Source organism: Geotrypetes seraphini, chromosome 1 (assembly GCF_902459505.1).
Source record: "Geotrypetes seraphini chromosome 1, aGeoSer1.1, whole genome shotgun sequence".
Taxonomy (NCBI): domain Eukaryota; kingdom Metazoa; phylum Chordata; class Amphibia; order Gymnophiona; family Dermophiidae; genus Geotrypetes; species Geotrypetes seraphini.
In genome coordinates this window covers 279,757,904-279,775,136 of record NC_047084.1, presented here as the reverse complement: position 1 = coordinate 279,775,136, position 17,233 = coordinate 279,757,904, and the positions used below count along the sequence as shown (strand labels likewise).

General features: G+C 39.2%; 1 protein-coding gene across 4 annotated transcripts in view; it reads left to right on the top strand.

The window, feature by feature from the left end:
- CTNNA2 (catenin alpha 2) overlaps positions 1-17,233 on the top strand; it is a 1,640,869-nt gene that overhangs the window by 1,396,749 nt on the left and 226,887 nt on the right. For all 4 annotated transcript variants that reach the window (XM_033952687.1, XM_033952678.1, XM_033952696.1 and 1 more), the window contains 3 exons: positions 1,046-1,138; positions 1,795-1,951; positions 5,002-5,202. In XM_033952687.1, coding sequence (XP_033808578.1) covers positions 1,046-1,138; positions 1,795-1,951; positions 5,002-5,202 — 451 coding nt within the window. The remainder of the gene's footprint in view (positions 1-1,045; positions 1,139-1,794; positions 1,952-5,001; positions 5,203-17,233) is intronic.

The following is a 17,233-nucleotide window of genomic DNA, read 5'->3' as shown; positions in this document are numbered from 1 at the left end:
TAGGAACCTTAGTAAATTAGACCACATGTTTTAACTAGTTTTAAATACAGTGGTACCTTGGATTACGAGCATAATCCGTTCCAGGAGCATGCTCGTAATCCAAAATGCTCGTTTATCAAAGCGAGTTTACCCATAGGAAATAATGGAAATTCGCTTTCATGCGTTCCCCCCTACGAGAACTGGCATTGCTCCCCCCGAAGGCCCCCCCTGCGATCCGGCACCCTCCCATGCGATCAGGCACCCCCCTGCCACGATCTGGCACCCCCTCGGACGTGATTGGGTACCCCCCGCCACAATCCGGCACGCCCCGACGCTTACCCTCATCTGGGCACCGGCACCGGCATGTCCTGTGCTTGGTGCCGGTGCCCGAAGATCGGCCTCCTCTTCTGCTACGCCTTGAGCATCTGAGCATGAACTCGCAGGCCTTGAGCATGCTCAGATGCTCAAGGCCTAGCAGAAGAGGAGGCCGATCTTTGGGCACCGGCACCAAGCACAGGACATGCCGGTGCCCAAATGAGGGTAAGAAGCGTCAGGGGGTGCCGGATCGTGGCGGGCGGGTGCCCAATTGTGTTGGGGGGGGGTGCCGGATCGTGGCGGGGGGTGCCCAATCGCGTCAGGGGGGGTGCCAGATCGCATCAGGGGGGTGTCGGATTGCGGGGGGAGGGTGCCGGATTGCGGGGGGGCGCTCGTAAATCGAGCCATGCTCGGTTTCCGAGGCACCGATTTTGCAAATGTTTTGCTCGTCTTGCAAAACACTCGCAAACTGGTGCATTCGTAAACCGAGGTACCACTGTAATAGAATTAGACTCACATAACACACCCAAAGCACATGTTGATGAATAAAAATACTGTAAAATAAATTGAACTGAAGAAGGATTTCTTTGGATCTAAAATATTTCAATTTGTCAATTTATGGCATGATACCATCAACTATAAATTCTGAAATATCAGTGGCTTGATTGATCTCTCTAGTTAATATTCCACAGGAAATGAAATGTAGCTCTGCAAAAAAAATCTGCTTCTCAATCCATTGTTCAATTTACAGGTTGCAAACTTGGCATGTTCAATCTCCAATAATGAAGAAGGTGTAAAGTTGGTTCGCATGGCAGCAACCCAGATTGACAGTCTTTGCCCACAGGTAGGTAAGATTCATACCAAAAAATGTAAGAGAGTTTTTCAAAAAGTTTCCGCACTTTCATATTTTCATGGGAAATGGCTGGGGTGGGAGAAGTGGTAAGAGGGCGTATCATAGAATGTCATGGGTAAAACAGGGTGATTATGTTGAAAAGTGATGAAATTTGCTTTTGAGATATTTAAAAAATAGATTAAAAAAAAATAATAATAAAAGTGTGGAAACTTTTTGAAGATCCCTCATACATTATGTAGAATACCATAACATTAACATGATACTGCCCTGGAAATATGTTCAGTTGTGAGTAAATGGAAGTTTGCCTTTTAGCACTAGGATTTCTGCTAGGCTTGAAATAGAGTGAAGTACAGTTGCAGGGGTCTCAAAGTCCCTCCTTGAGGGCCGCAATCCAGTCGGATTTTCAGGATTTCCACAATGAATATGCATGAGATCTATGCGCATGCACTGCTTTCAATGCATATTCATTGGGGAAATCCTGAAAATCCGACTGGATTGCGGCCCTCAAGGAGGGACTTTGAGATAGGGTTTTCTGTAACTCACCTAATGAATGAAACAATACTGCAATAGAGTTATGCTAATACTTTGGTCAGTTTTATTTTGTCAGAAAAATATTGTCATTGATTATAAGCTGTTCCAAATATTAGGTAATAAATGCTGCACTCACATTGGCTGCCAGACCCCAGAGTAAGGTCGCTCAAGATAATATGGATGTGTTTAAAGATCAGTGGGAGAAGCAAGTTCGAGTTCTAACTGAAGCTGTTGATGACATCACTTCTGTGGATGACTTTCTGTCTGTCTCAGGTATATTTTTATAAGTATGGATATTTTAGGATACTGAATGTGTGGTGTAAATAACTTTGTGGAGTGGGCAATATCACAGAAGATGCTTAAAATAATTTGTAAAAAGCACATCTGGTGTTCAAATGCATCAAACCAAAAACTCCTCTCTATAAATTGACCACAAATCTTACAGAAGAACCTGTTGCTATTATTCTTATTTGGAACCTTAAGTTTCATTTTTAACAGAATGAATTAATATGTAATATGCTTCTCAGACCAAACAATGCACTATAACAATCACACTATCTAACTGCTCAATTTAGTCAAAAGGGGCCACAGCATAAGACTTGCACTATATCTAATGGCTACTCATAATGTCACATATGAGTACATCACAGGTTCCTTAGTGAAATTTTCTACTTAATGACAAGTCAGTTCAGTAATATATGAGGATCAATTGAAAGGCTTCTGATTTAATCAAAAAAGCAACATTTTTGGTGAAGAACGTATGTGCACAACAGAAGAGAGGGACTTGGGTGTGTTTGTATTTGGTAATCGTAAGGTGGCCAAACAGGTTGAAAAGGTGACAGCGAAAGCTAGAAGGATGCTAGGGTGCATAGGGAGAGGTATGGCCAGTAGGAAAAAGGAGGTATTGATGTCCCTATATAATTTGTGAGACCTCATTTAGAATATTGTGTATAATTCTGGAGGAAGATATAAAAAGGATGGAGTCAGTCCAGAGGAAGGCTACTAAAATGGTGCATGGTCTTCATTATAAGGCGTATGGGGACAGACTTAAAGATCTCAATATGTATACTTTAGGGGAAAGGTGGGAGAGGGGAGATATGATAGAGATGTTTAAATATAAATAATTAGCAAAAATATCACCTACCAGCAGTGGGCTCAATTTCTGAGATCTGACTTTCAAACAAAAACGGTGGAGAAAAAGCCTCAAGAATTATAGCACATAGCAATCATTGATGATTTTAAAGCTCATGTTGTTTTTATCATTGGCAAAAAAAACTCACACCTCAACAGAATGTCAGGATCTCAAAGAAATTCAGTATTTTTTTCATTTTTTCATTAAGCTTGTCCAGGGCTGGGCATGGGTGTGATTTTGCCCAGTAGTAGCCTTGGGCAAGCTTAATTGGCATCCAGGTATACAGTGCAAGTGGCCTAATACTCTGATTGGCCAGATACCTAAGGCCCATCCTATGGCCCTATCCCATAGGTATCTGGCCAAACAGAGTATTAGGCCATTTCCACTGCATCCCAGAGACCTAAGACTCCAGTTGGCCCAATTGCCTAAGACACTTCCAGTAAGAGGAGCCTTAGGCATTTAGGCCAATCTGAGCCTTAGGCCCCTCCATGATTCATCCCAGAATGTACCGGGAATGCATTCCTCTGGCCAGACTTTTACCTTAAAAGGTACAGGTGTATATTGTAGGGTTGGGGGGGTGCCAGGGAGGGGTCTACCAGTTAAGGGGATGCCAGGGAGTCTAGAGGTGAGTGGACTCTGGATGGGGTGTCACCAGGTGAGGGGAGTCCAGAGTGGTGGTGGCAGGAGGGAGTGGGCATTCCTCCTGCCAGGGAATTTGTCAGGGGTTTGGGTGGGGTGGAGGGAGGGACTGGGCATCCCTCCTGTCATGGACATTTGTGGGGGGTTCGGGGATGATGGTGGGAAGGCATGGGCATCATTCCTGGCAGCCAACTTCACAAGGGGGTTCATGGGTTCCTGGACATGGCCACTCAAATGATCACAGCAGGGAGCTTTTTTTACCGCAATATGCTGATGGCAAGAGATCAGACACAGTTTTCGAACTGGTGCCTGTGACATGGGCACCAGTTAGAGAATCAGGGTTGTGTCAGCAGGTGTTAGGCAGGAGGGAGTGAGTATCCCTCCTGCCAATCTCAGGATTTGGGGGGTCCTCTTCTGTAGCTGTGTCAGCTGAGTGCAGCAGGGGTATTTATCCCTGATCAGCTGAGCCACGGTTTCAGAGAATCCTACCAGCTCAGCTGATCAGGGATTCCAGTGCCACGATCAGCTCAGCCGTCCATGTCTACTTTTCAGATTTGAAATGTAGATCAGCATTTTGCAGGCCTACATTTCAGGCATCTTTCGTGGCTGTAGGGAGACACATAGGGATGCTTAAACTCACCCAAGGCCACTTCCGGTTGAAACCATCCGCATGCCCAGCCTTGGGTGAGCTTAAGTGAACCTAAGCATCTCCTTAGACCAGTGACAAATGCATACAGTGTAGACATCATTCCTCAGGAGACTTTTTTCAACAAACATGTATCCCAATTGGCTGCCAGATGGCAGTAAGACGCATACCACTGCCTATAATTGGGATGCCCATTTGTAGAATCATCCCCTAAATATTTATTTGCAATACCTTAGGACCATAAAATTGCACAAAATCATCTTCCTGCTTTGAGTGGGGAGATACAGGGAAAATAATTATGACTGTGGGGGCGGGGATGAAAAATGTGTTTCACTTTGGGGATGGTGTGGGGATTGAGATGAAAATGTGAGGATGGTGAGGGGATAGGGATGAATCTTTGTCCCTACATCACACTCTAGTGCGAATCAGATGCCCTTTGGGCACCTATATATAAAAAAGTAGGAGTGGACCAAAGAATTGCTCGAGAATAAAAAATCTTTTTAATGAAAAAGCACCAACTTTAAAAAGACCCAACACAGGATTGTGTTTTGGCGAATTAACCGCCTGCCTCAGGGGTCGAAAATACTCTGTTGAATGTGTAATAAATATATAAAGGAACAATTGTGAAGACATAGTGAATTTGTAGCAACATTCAATGTAAAACAACCACCAAAAGTCACATGCTTCACAGTGGCATGAATAATTTGGTTGCAAAGTATGGGAAATGTTATAGAATTATAAACAGTAAAAAAGTATACTACATGTTGGTTGCTTAATTAAATGATGGCTACATTTGTCTCCTCTCTTGTTTTTCCCTCAAAACTATGTTGAAATATCTTTGAGATGCTATTACAATATATTTTCAATAAATATAAAACTGTACTCTATAAATTTTTCTGTCTACAGAAAATCATATTCTGGAGGATGTGAATAAGTGTGTCATAGCTCTCCAGGAAGGGGATGTTGACACACTAGACAGAACTGCAGGTGCTATTCGTGGCCGAGCAGCCAGAGTCATTCATATCATTAACGCAGAAATGGAAAACTATGAAGCTGGAGTTTACACTGAAAAGGTATTAGAAGCCACAAAGCTACTATCCGAGACAGGTGAATATGGCTGTTAAAATACTTTGGGGCTAAATTATCAATGTGGGATACATTAAGATGCTATTTTACTGTTAACCCCAGTTAAAATTAATTATGTCCCAATCCATAAAATGTGACCTCTGCTAAAATAGCAGGAGTTAGTGGCAAAATAACACTTCTAAACATTTTGTCTGTCCAGCATGTTGAGTTGACATAGTTTATCTGGTTCTTGGGGGAAATCTAGAGGTGTGGCATTAGCTGGAAAGCAGTCAAGGTAAAAAGATAAGAATTATTAGGAAATGAATAGAGAGTAAAACTTAGAATATACAGTATAGTATTAGTGAGACCTGGAAATCCTAGTGAGACATGGAAATTTTGAAAAATAAATAATTCCTCTATCCATCTATCATGTGACTGCTGCTTGGGAACATTGTTCAGTTTTGATCTCCTATCTCAAAAAGATGCAGTGGAACTATAAAAGGTACAAAGAGGAGCAACAAAAAAATGTTAAGGGGATAAAAAGGGGGGGGGGGGCCACTAGTGAGCAATGCTAAGATGGCAGCTTGAAGCTTTCACTCCCATGGACTATGTTAATTTGTTCATCAAAATTCATTTTTTCATCTGGCAAATCGATACACCGTAAGTCAGGTTATCTGGTAAACCAGGGAAACGAAAAAACAAAACTTGGGGCTCCTTTTACGAAGGCGCATTAGGACCTTAACACGTGGAATAGCGCACGCTAAATTGCCACACGCACTAGCCGCTACCGCCTCCTTTTGAGCAGGCGGTAGATTTTCGGCTAGTGCGTGCTAATCCGGTGCTTGCGCTAAAACGCTTGGCGCACCTTCATAAAAGGAGTCCTTGGATTCTCCTAATAAACAGTCTAGGAAAGTGGATGATGAGTCTTCAGCAATACTGACTGAACTAAGCGGAATACAGGAAATCTTAACGGATACTAAAGAAGAGATTGTGGAAATCAAAGAAGAGATTGTGGTTATAAAAACTGAACTGATGGTTTAATTCACGTTTAGCAAAAACAGAAAGGAGTGTGGAAATATTAGAGAATAACATTAGCCTCTTTTACAAAGGTGTGCTAAGCGTTTTAGCGCAGATTTAGTGTGCGCTAAATTAATGCATGTGCTAACTGCTAATGCGTCCATAGGATAACATACATACGTTAGCGTTTAGTGCTTGTTTAGCGTGCACTAAAAAGCTTAGCACACCTTTGTAAAAGAGGGCCTTAATGTTATTCTCTAATATTCCAATATTGGAGGGGAATATTTAAAAACTTACCCTCTTGTAATGAGAGTTAGAAGATATGCATAACAACGCAAGGAAGAATAGTTTCTGTCTTCTTGGGGTGTCTGAAGGCAGCGAAGGAAGAGATGTGATCAAATTCCTGGTCAAGTATTATTCCTTTAGCACTGCAAATTCAATTCTTTCAGCAATTTGAAATTGTCCAGGCATATCGGGTGCCATTTCAGCTGTCATCTAGCAGCAGGTATCCACGTCCTATCATGGTCAAACTGATCAGATATAACCAAGTTTTGGAAATTATGCAGAAAGCTAAAATGAAAGCTCCAATTAAATATGAGGGATCTTCTCCTACTTTTTGTCCCCGATTTGAGCAGCTGCTTGAATTCAGACCATGTTTGAAGCAGATAGGAGCCAAGTTTGGGATCTTCTGTCTGACGAGGATGAGAGTAACTATCAATGATGTTACTAAGGATTTCCAGAAGGCAGAGGATCTGGCTGAATATCTAGATAATAACTTCCCCATCATTATCAATAAACTTTAAGTTCAGGATCAACTGGAGTATTTAAATAATCATTTTTGACATTTTTCTCTTTTTTTTTTTTTACATCTGATTATGTTCAGCGGTACTCTGCCACTGCTTCAGTGGATGATTTAAAAAAAAAAAATATTACACTTGATAATCAGTTGCTAAATTATATTTGAAATTTCCCACTCAATTCTTAACTGACACATTCTGAAGGGATTTACTGCAGGAGTACTCAAGACTTTTATCTTATCCAGTGGGTTACAGGGTGAAAAGGTATTTTTTAAAACAAACTCAAGAGTGTTCATATCATCATTGCCACCTTTCTTCTCTTGAATAGTGCTGGAACATTCTATTATTAAAAGGAATTTTGTGTGTGAGAGTTTGAGGGTTTGGATGTGTGTGGAACAGATTGCTAATATGGCTGATATTGAAATATGATAGTGTATATCTTCGGTACAGAATTAAGGCTGATTATCGAGTTATGGGTGTATGATATGGATTGTGAGAGAGTGTGTGGGACTTCACAGAGTGATGGGTGGGATTCTGCATAGCTGGTTTTAAGAAAGGTTTAGAAACTTTCCTGGAGGAAAAGTCCATAGTCTGTTATTGAGAAAGACATGGGGAAAGCCGCTGCTTGCCCTGGATTGGTAGCATGGAATATTGCTACTCCTTGGGTTTTAGCCATGTACTAGTAACCTGGATTGGCCACCGTGAGAATGGGCTACTGGGCTTGATGGACCATTGGTCTGACCCAGTAAGGCTTCTTATGTTCTTATTTGATGTATAGATGAAGGCCACAAGATCATATCTTTGTAATTAACTCAATACTTGTGGAAGAAAATTAATTTATCTGATGAGAAGAAATACTAACAGAAGAACAACAAACGGTGATAGATTTTGACATTCAGCCTGAGCTAAAGGTGGTTGAGATAAAGGGAATGGCTAAGACAGACAAAAAGCTGATACTTGAATCAAAAAGTAGCTGAACTCATCAGAACCTTGGAAGGAAAAAGTAATGCTCTAAATTCAATAAGTATACAGCATAAGAAGGCTTAGGGACACATCAAAAAAATTAAAAGATTTATACACCAGACTGGAGAGGAAAAGAACAATTTGGTTAGTTAAATAAAGGAGCTTAGTATCTGCAAACACATGTTTGAGAAAGAACTGAAGATGGCCTTCAAGCACAACTTAATGGTTGAGTATAATATTCAAAATATTTAAAAAATGGTGCAAATTCTGTATAGAACACCTAAAGTTAGGTGTCCACAATGTGGATGTCCAAATAAATTGGATAATAAGCCCAGTTATCAACTTTAACAAGCAATAATTGAAAGTTAGACATACAAAGGCTGTGCGCAATTCACAAAATTGGTGTCCACAATTTTGTAGACGCCCAACGGAAAAAGCTGCACCTAACAGGATAGGCATTGTTGTAGCTTTGATATAGATGTCCATTTACAGAATTGGATGCCACTCAGCATCCTAAGGCATCTACAGGTCTACTTTTGAGCGTTAGTTGGGTGCGAGTTAGGTGGACGTGACTTAGGCATTACTTAGGCATGACGGAGGCATCCACATATAGGTGAACATGGCTTCTATGTTTTGGAGTATAGAGGACTCCAGTTTGATATTAAGATTAACAGATGTTTAATAATGCATTACTTAAACAAAGCACATGAAAAAAATATATATATTGCATACTAAACCAATTTTGGATAAAGAGGACTCCTCGTTGATAATAATAGAAAAATATGTTTAATACTGTATACTCAAGCAATAAAAATAAAAACCTTACTCACAATGGCTGTGGTTTAGAGCAAGTGGACATGTCTGATGCACAATCTTTAATAACAAATCAAAATTGCCAGTCCACCATCTAAAAAAAAAAAATCAATTATGGCTGTATATATCAGTTACTCTTTCTTTATATACTCATATATGTTCCTACATAAATCATTTGTACCAAAGCCGTTTCTGTATCTGGTAATCACAGTTTTTTAATTAGTTCTCTACGGCACTCAATTTCATTTGTAAGATCCTCTTCATCCAAATGCTCCTTATGTTTAAGTTCTACTCAACATTTACCGTTTAAGCTTGCCTAGTTCTCAGTCACCTTCATTGTCATCTGCCCACAGTTTAAGTCCTCTCTCAATAAAGTAAGCCATACTGCTAGCACCCACAGCTGAAATAGCTAGAAATAGGCAAGTCAATAATTTTTCTGCAGTTTGAAGCAATAAGACTTTGCTGTTCCGTGCACCTACTGATCAAAGCAGGTTTGGGTTATTTTGGGTTTGTTTTTTAAAATTCTTCCTCAGCTTCAGTTTTCTTGCTTACTATACTTTTAATGAGAATTTCTTCTTTGCTTCAATGATGACACTATATATTAGTTAAGGAGAATCTTGGAGGAAGATTTGATGTGTTGAAGGAATGTTAGTGGATGGCTATGTATGTATGGAAGATAATTGTTTAATAGAGGGGGAGTGTGACTGAGGGGTGAATGGAGCATAAGGGTGGAACCTGAGCTAAATATGACTTGGCATGAACATGTGAAGGGATTGGAATAGAAAGTGGAATAATATAGTCAACTGATGTATTTTATGGATATCTTTCATATTTCTATGATATATTTGATTGATATTGAGTTTAAGAGTGATGTTGCATTTTAATTTATTTTGTACTGGGATTTGAAGTTTAACTGCTGTGCTTTTGAGGATTACTGACCCATTGTTTTTGATTGTTACATATATATTATATTTTGCATTTATTTTTAGTTCTGGATGTCATATTTTGGGGGTTTTCTGTAATAAGAAACATGGTTGTTATGCCACTCTTTCTATTGCAAATTATGTTCTTATATATATAGAATGGCTCTAATGTGTGTTACACTTAGGGCTCCTTTTACTAACCTGCAATAGTGATTTTAGCGCACAATACAATGCCGTGCGCGCTAGATGCTAACGCCTTCATTGAGCTGGTGTTAGTTTTTCTGTGTAGTGTGGGGGTTAGCATGCGCTAATCTGCAGCACGTGCTAAAAACGCTACCGTAGCTTAGTATAAGGAGCCCTTAATGTTAAAGGTTTAAATAACATGGTGACAAGAGGGAAAATTTTGGACTATATATCTGAATCTCATCCAGAGTGTTTTTGCAAGAAACACATTTATCATCTGCTGAATCTGTTAAGCTTAAAACTAAGTAGTCACTTCCAGTTATATCTCTCGATCTGATGGTATTAAAAATGGAGTTGCTATCTTAATCCAAAATTGTCCTGATATAAGAGTTATATCTCATCACAATGATTTATGTGGAAGATGGGTTAAAGCAAATCTGCTTGTCAATGAGAAAACAATTTTAGTTATGAATGTCTATGGTCCCAATATATAGTCCTGTGTTGTTGTTTTTTAGGATATAGCTAATGCATTATTATTAGACTAGTCTCTAAGCCTGTTACATTAACAGGTGCTAGAATAGATGTGTGTGTCTGTCTTTCTTTCTTTCTCTCTCTCTCTTTGGCCACTTTGGGGTTAATTCTCTATACTAAGTCTAACTTAGGCGTGCTTTAGACGTCCAGGAAACGCAACTGTCAATCAAACGGTACTTAGGTGTCTGGTAGACGTCTGTACAGGCGCCGAGCGCAGGATAGACGCGGCTTACTGAAACGTCATCTAGACGTCTCCAAATGGCAGTGCTTAGACGCCAGATAGACATCTTCATGATGTGTTGTTGTTTTTTTTATTATACTGATTTTTTTATATATTCTTTACTGATTTATTATCAGTCATTCAGCATTGTAAGCTTTCACATAATTAACCCAAAGTATAGGATGATGAAAAGGATAATCAAAACACAGTATACCATTTTGTAAACTATATATTTTCTGTAATATATTAGTTTTAGTGGGAGTTGATCTGGGAATATCAGTGAGGTAGGGAATGGCAGACAGAGAACCCTGCTGTGTTGTATCTTTTTCCTCTATGATATCAGAATTGTACAGTTTACCATTAATACAAAGAAAAAAAAATATTATGTTTGAAAGGAGAACTAGAAGATGAAACATACCGAGTGGGGGTTGAACTTACATTATCAGTATGGAAGGTGGGAACCTGTAAATGTATGCTACACAGAAAGCTGTACAGTAATGTTATACTCACCTCCTATTAGAAGTGGAAAGTGGTGGACGTTGAACACCATATAGGCTTCTGATAAACCTAGTTTAAATTCCACAAAGACTGGCAGGAAAGGCACCCTAAGTCATCCAATAAGCTTTCTCTGGATTTCCCAGAGACATTATTTCAGAGAGGATAGTTTAGAAGTGATATCTTGCGTCTAAAGGGGAGCCGGGATTAAGAAAGTTGAAACCAGCGCTGAATAGCTCACCCTTGACCCCGGAGGCAGTGTTACCTTCGCTGGAATTCTAGCTTTGTTCTACAGCGACTGGGGGACCTGAAATTCAGCTAGGCCAGGGAGGTGAAAATTCTAAAGTGGACCCGATGGTTGCAAGTTCTTCAATGACTCTCTCTCCCCTCCTGAACCCACTGAAAAAAACCACCAGTGATAGATATGGAGGCAATCTGGGAGGCTATTGAAAGTCTTCACAAGGTATGTTCTCACTTTATTTCTACTTCACAAACCTCCTCAACTCAAATAATGAACTTAGACTTTACAAATTCAACATCATGACAAAAGAATGGACAAAGTTGAGAAGCAGGTTTCTGAGCTACAAAATTCTTCTAATCTACATTATAAGGATAAAGCATTGTTGGCTAGGAAGATTGAGAACCTGGAGAATGCAAATAGGAATTTAAACCTAAGATTGATTAATTTTCCAGTCTCCAGACTACAATCACCAAAGGAACTATTTCGACAGTTTTTGTCTTCTGTCCTAAAGTATCCGGAGACAGTTATACCCCCATTACAGAAATTGTATTGCATAAATATTCCTAAAGGAAAACAGTACTTGGAACATCAAGCAGCAGAACTGAATAATACAGAAATTTTAGAATCGTCACAATCTGAAATTTCTGCAAGGGCTACACTTCTTGTGACTTTTGTCTTTTTACAAGACAAAGAAGCTATTCTTCGTCTATTCTTTAGAGCCGAGAATGTTTAATTTTTGGGTAGTAAAGTAGCTATTTTTCCTGATGTTTCTAAGTGGATGCAGTCTCGGCGGAAAAAGTTTCCAATGTTACGTCAATCTGTATTGAGTTTAGGAACTACTTTTCAGCTGCACTTTCCTTGTAAATGTTGTATTAATTATCAAACTAAGAGATATGTTTTCTATGAACCAGATCAATTACAATTTTTCTTGGAGGGCAAAGCTGCTTCTGTAGCCCCAGAGATGCCAACTGATATCACTGTCCGGACTGATTAATATTTAATACAACTTATTATTGCTCTGTATATTGTTATGTTTTTTTCTTTTCCTTGAAATTCAACTACCCTTGGCAGTGCTTGAATCTCTCTCCTTAGTAGAGGACTATTTTCATTGCACACTTATTATTATTATCGGATGTTAATTTCCTTTTCAAAGGTGTTTTTCTTCTTTGATGTTAAATAAAGATAAATATAAAATAAAAAAGAACTGTTTCTTTAGCACTGCTTGCCCCAGGCCTGTTCTATGAAGGACTATAGTAGTGAAGCCTTGCAGGAGGGGGGGGGAGGGGTAATATCTTTGTTTTGGATTATATATTTTTCTCTCCTGGAGAGCAGAGCTACCAGCAAGCCCAGGACCGGGCTGCTGCCTTAGCACTGTGTATGGAGGAAAAAACAAACCCTATTGGTTTGAGGTTCTTTTTTCTGTTTATGGCAAAATTTGTAAGGTTAAAAATATAACTAGGCACAAGACTTCTCAATATATGAATCAAATATTAAGGCTTGAATATAAATGTAGAAAATATAATGCAATTTTTCACATACACTCAGATTTGGGTAATCCGACCAAGAGCCGTACCTCCTATAGTCGAACCCACCGTCCCATCACTGTGTATGACTTTAATGTGAAAGATAGTAAGTGAGGCTACATGCTCTACTGATTAATAACTTCGTTTTCAATGGCAATAAGAGGAGAAAACAACCCCTCCACTTAGCTTTAAGGTGAATTAGCAGGTCCCGACATGTTTTGAGGGTCTGTTTCAAGGAACCCAAAGGAAAAATATTAGACTTCAAATGCCAGAAAGATATTGAGAAGCCTTGTGCCTAGTTATATTTTTGTCATTGACTTTGACCTCTCATTTCTGTATATTTTTGAGAGCATTTTCCTCACTCCTTATAATTTTTGACTTAGTCGAAAATTTGTAAGGTTGCCAGAGCCTGGAAAATAGGTTCTTATTTGAACTGTTGAAAGCATTAAGGCACAAGACGTAGTTTGTTAAGAATTGCTCATTCTTGCCATCTGACATGAATTTGAGTTTGATTAATGCACTTAAATTAAACTGAGAATTGGTTTCGTTTTGAAACTCAGTGTGGTGAACTTTATTTTGTGCACTCAGTTAAAAGAACATAGCCCGAGCACACCAGTGGGTGTGGACGCCACTGGCAGAGTCCAGGTCACAAACATTTATTTCTTGTGGCACGGGGCCCCGGGTGGGTAACTCCGGCCTAGCCCAAGTGTCCCTGCCACAAGACCCACACACACTTCCCCAGTGTTCACTGACCCCCCTCACACATCAAAAAAGGTCAGTGCATGCAAATAGATCTCATGCATATTCATTGGGGAAATCCTGAAAACCCGATTGGATTCCGGCCCTCAAGGACTAGATTTGCTCACCCCTGGTGTAAACAAACGATAATCACAACAAAACACTTTCACCATATATAGTGCAATGGATGGAATCTTCAACAAGACCAGTAAACACAAACCAATCTTAGCCTGCACAAGTTAATTTAAATGCACAGCAGCTTAAGGCCTACTCTAGCAAAACCTCATGGGCATAAAAAATCTCCTTTTTGCCAAATTCAAAATGACTCTGTGCAATGCAGTGAATAAGAACTGGATAACAGTGCAAAAACTACTTATCTTATCTTTGCCTTGTGCAGAGGATTGGCGCACCAACGATGGCTAGTGTGTCGCAATTCGATGCTGCCGCAGGATGTAGACAACGGTCAGTCCTTGAAAAGAAAAGGATCCCATATATATTTTTACTACCTTGATCCATAAAAAGGTTTTGGAAGCCAGAATGTGAAGAAACCAAGACAAACTTCTTTGGAGAGCTCAAACAAACATCTCTCCCTGCACCTCACGACGGCCCGAACTGAACGGCAATAGAGTTTTAAAGACACTCGGATGGTACATCCCAAAATGGGGGTGTGTACCAAAACTGAATTGCTCCAAGGTACAGAATAAACTCAAAAAGGTAAAGGCTTAAACAAGCCAGAAACCATTAGTGGAATGGAACAACACTACCAACCAACAAAACAGAAGCAGAACAAAAAAGTCAAAAAGTCCAGAAAAAGAGAAAGAGATATGACACAAAAAAACACAGAGTTTGTTATTCATATTAACTGTTTCTTCACCACAACCATAAGGGAGTTTAAAAAAATTGATTCGTCAAGAGGTTTAGCCCTGGGGGAGAGTAATAAATCCTTATTCAAATGTTTTGCTCGCTTATTGGCTCCCTTCAAAGTTACAAGAAGATAACTTCTATCTTGCAATCGGGTGCTCAAATATTTGCTCTGTCGCTTATATTCTGATGGTTTGGAACAATTCTCCTATACCTGAAGAACTGGGACACAGGCAAGTTGAGTTTAAGAGAAGGTGGATGATTACTTGTAAACCCTAAAAAAGTATTCTTGTCAGTGGGTTTTCTAAAAACTGATATTTCAAAATAACCATCCCCTTTAATTACCAAAACATCCAAATAAGAAATCTCATGTGAATTACTGGACATACTAAATTCAATTTTAGGATGTCTGTAATTTAACCAATTATGGAATGCTGATAGTGTTTCAAAGAAGCCTGTCCATAAGAGGAAAACATCGTTAACAAAACACAGCCAAATGGCTGTGTACTCAATGAAGGGATTATATTTGATCCAATCCTCTTCAAATTTCTGCATAAAAAGCCATTGTGGCCCCCATGGCCACTTCTGAAATTTGCTGAAAATACCTGTCTTTATATCTAAAAAAATGTTGTTGCATTACTAGAGCCATAATGAAACTAGCCTCAGTCTGTAATTCTGTAATTACTTTATTCTTAATGTAGTCATAGGGCCAAGTTACCTCAGGCTAGATCAGTGGTCTCAAACTCGCGGCCCGAGGGCCATATGCAGCCCGCCAAGTACTATTTTGAGGCCCTCGGTATGTTTATCATAATCACAAAAGTAATATAAAACAGTTTCTTGATCATATATCTCTTTAGCTATAAATTACAATATTATTATTATTAAGATTTAGCCAAAAATAAAGATTTATAAACTATAAAGAGTTTTACCTCATGCAAAGTTGTAATTTCTTTAGTAAGACATTAACTTTTTTTCCTGAGGCCCTCCAAGTACCTCCAAATCCAAAATGTGGCCCTGCACAGGGTTCGAGTTTGAGACCCCTGGGCTAGATGTACAGTGTACAAATGAGGTCTGAACAGAGAAATGCACCAATCAAATCTTGACTGAGTTATTTGTCAAGAAGAACATTATTAGGATGAAATTTGAAATTAATTGAGAATCAGACTCAATGTTACAAATAACACAAATGTTTGTTTTTTTTCTTTTTAAATTGCAAAAGATTCTTTAATTGCAGTTTGCTCAAATAAAATATTTTAAAAACCCTTTAAAACCAATTTAAGAATTTCAACAAGTTAAATCTGTGTACATTTGACTCCTATTTACCCAACTAACTGGATCCAGTATTATAAGTATATTCATAAATAATTAGTATGGGGGTTTTACAGGTACTGTCTTTGTAAAAAGTCTCTCTTTAATCTTCATGTACTTAGGGCTCCTTTTTCTAAGCCGCGTTAGGGCTTTAATGCACGCTTATGAAGCTGCGTGGCAATGGCCCCGAAGCCCATTAAATCTCTATGGGCTTCGGGGCCGATACCGCAGCGCAGCTGCTAGCCCGGCTTCGTAAAACAGGCCCTTAGTGTATGACACAAGTAAATAAATGAATGTAAGGTTTTGTTTAACACACCTTAGAATATTTTCTCGCAAGTTACATTACTGTTTAAGCTTGGAGATATTTTGGTATTTGGCACATGAAGATCTTCAACATTCAGGAAGAACTGTCTTATAATTATTGTGTGGAAATATAGTACACTGACAAGAATAAATGCTGGATATCTTATTATTTATGGCAGGGACATTGATGCTTAACTAATGGAAAGATTGTTCAAGCATAGATCTAAGTGGCTGGTGAAACACTGTTTGCTCTACTTATAAATATGAAGAAGTAAATGTAATAGACTCTCCAAGTTTCAAGGAATACATAAGCTGTTGAATATATTTGTGTCTATCTATTTTATTTCATTCAAAAACGATGGTTGTGATTAGATTATCTTTATGAATGTTCAGAATATAATGCACCTTCTGATAGAATGAACAAAAGAACCCCAGTGGGAATAATCAGATGGATGAATTGGGTGATTTTTAACAAGCAGCTAAACAAGTTTGTTCCTGCCACCCTTTCCCCCAAATACCATGGTTGATTATATCATCAGCAACTGACTAGGAAAGTACAACTGAACAACAAAGAGCACATTTTTGACCTGCATTCAGATGGAGCGGACAGAGAGAAACTGCTAGGTAGAAAAAGAAAAAGTGAAGTCTAAAGGTAGAAAAAATAATTCATAAAAACACAGAGGGAAGGAGAGAAAGAGGCTGTGCCAGCACTATTTTCTCTCAACGTTACAGCAAAATAAAACTTGTGTATAAAATCTCTAAGGACTCCTTTTACGAAGCCGCAGTAGTGGCTTTAATGTGCGTGACTTTTAATCACGCACTACCCCCTCGCTAGCCGAAAAACTAACGCCTGCTCAAGAGGAGGCAGTGGCGGCTAGCGCGTCCGGCGGTTTAGAACGCACTGTTACAAAAGAACATAAGAACATAAGCAGTGCCTCTGCTGGGTCAGACCAGAGGAAACCAAAAAACTCTGTGGAGTGACGATGTTCCCAAATGGACTTTATTTGAAAGTATCAAAGTTCCAAAGGTACACTAAAATCATCCACATAAAATAATTCCATCCACATAAAAGTAAATCATCCACATAAGAGCCTTAAAGGACCTAGTCCGCTAGGGATACAGGACCCAACACGGTCCGCGTTTCGACAAAAAGTCTT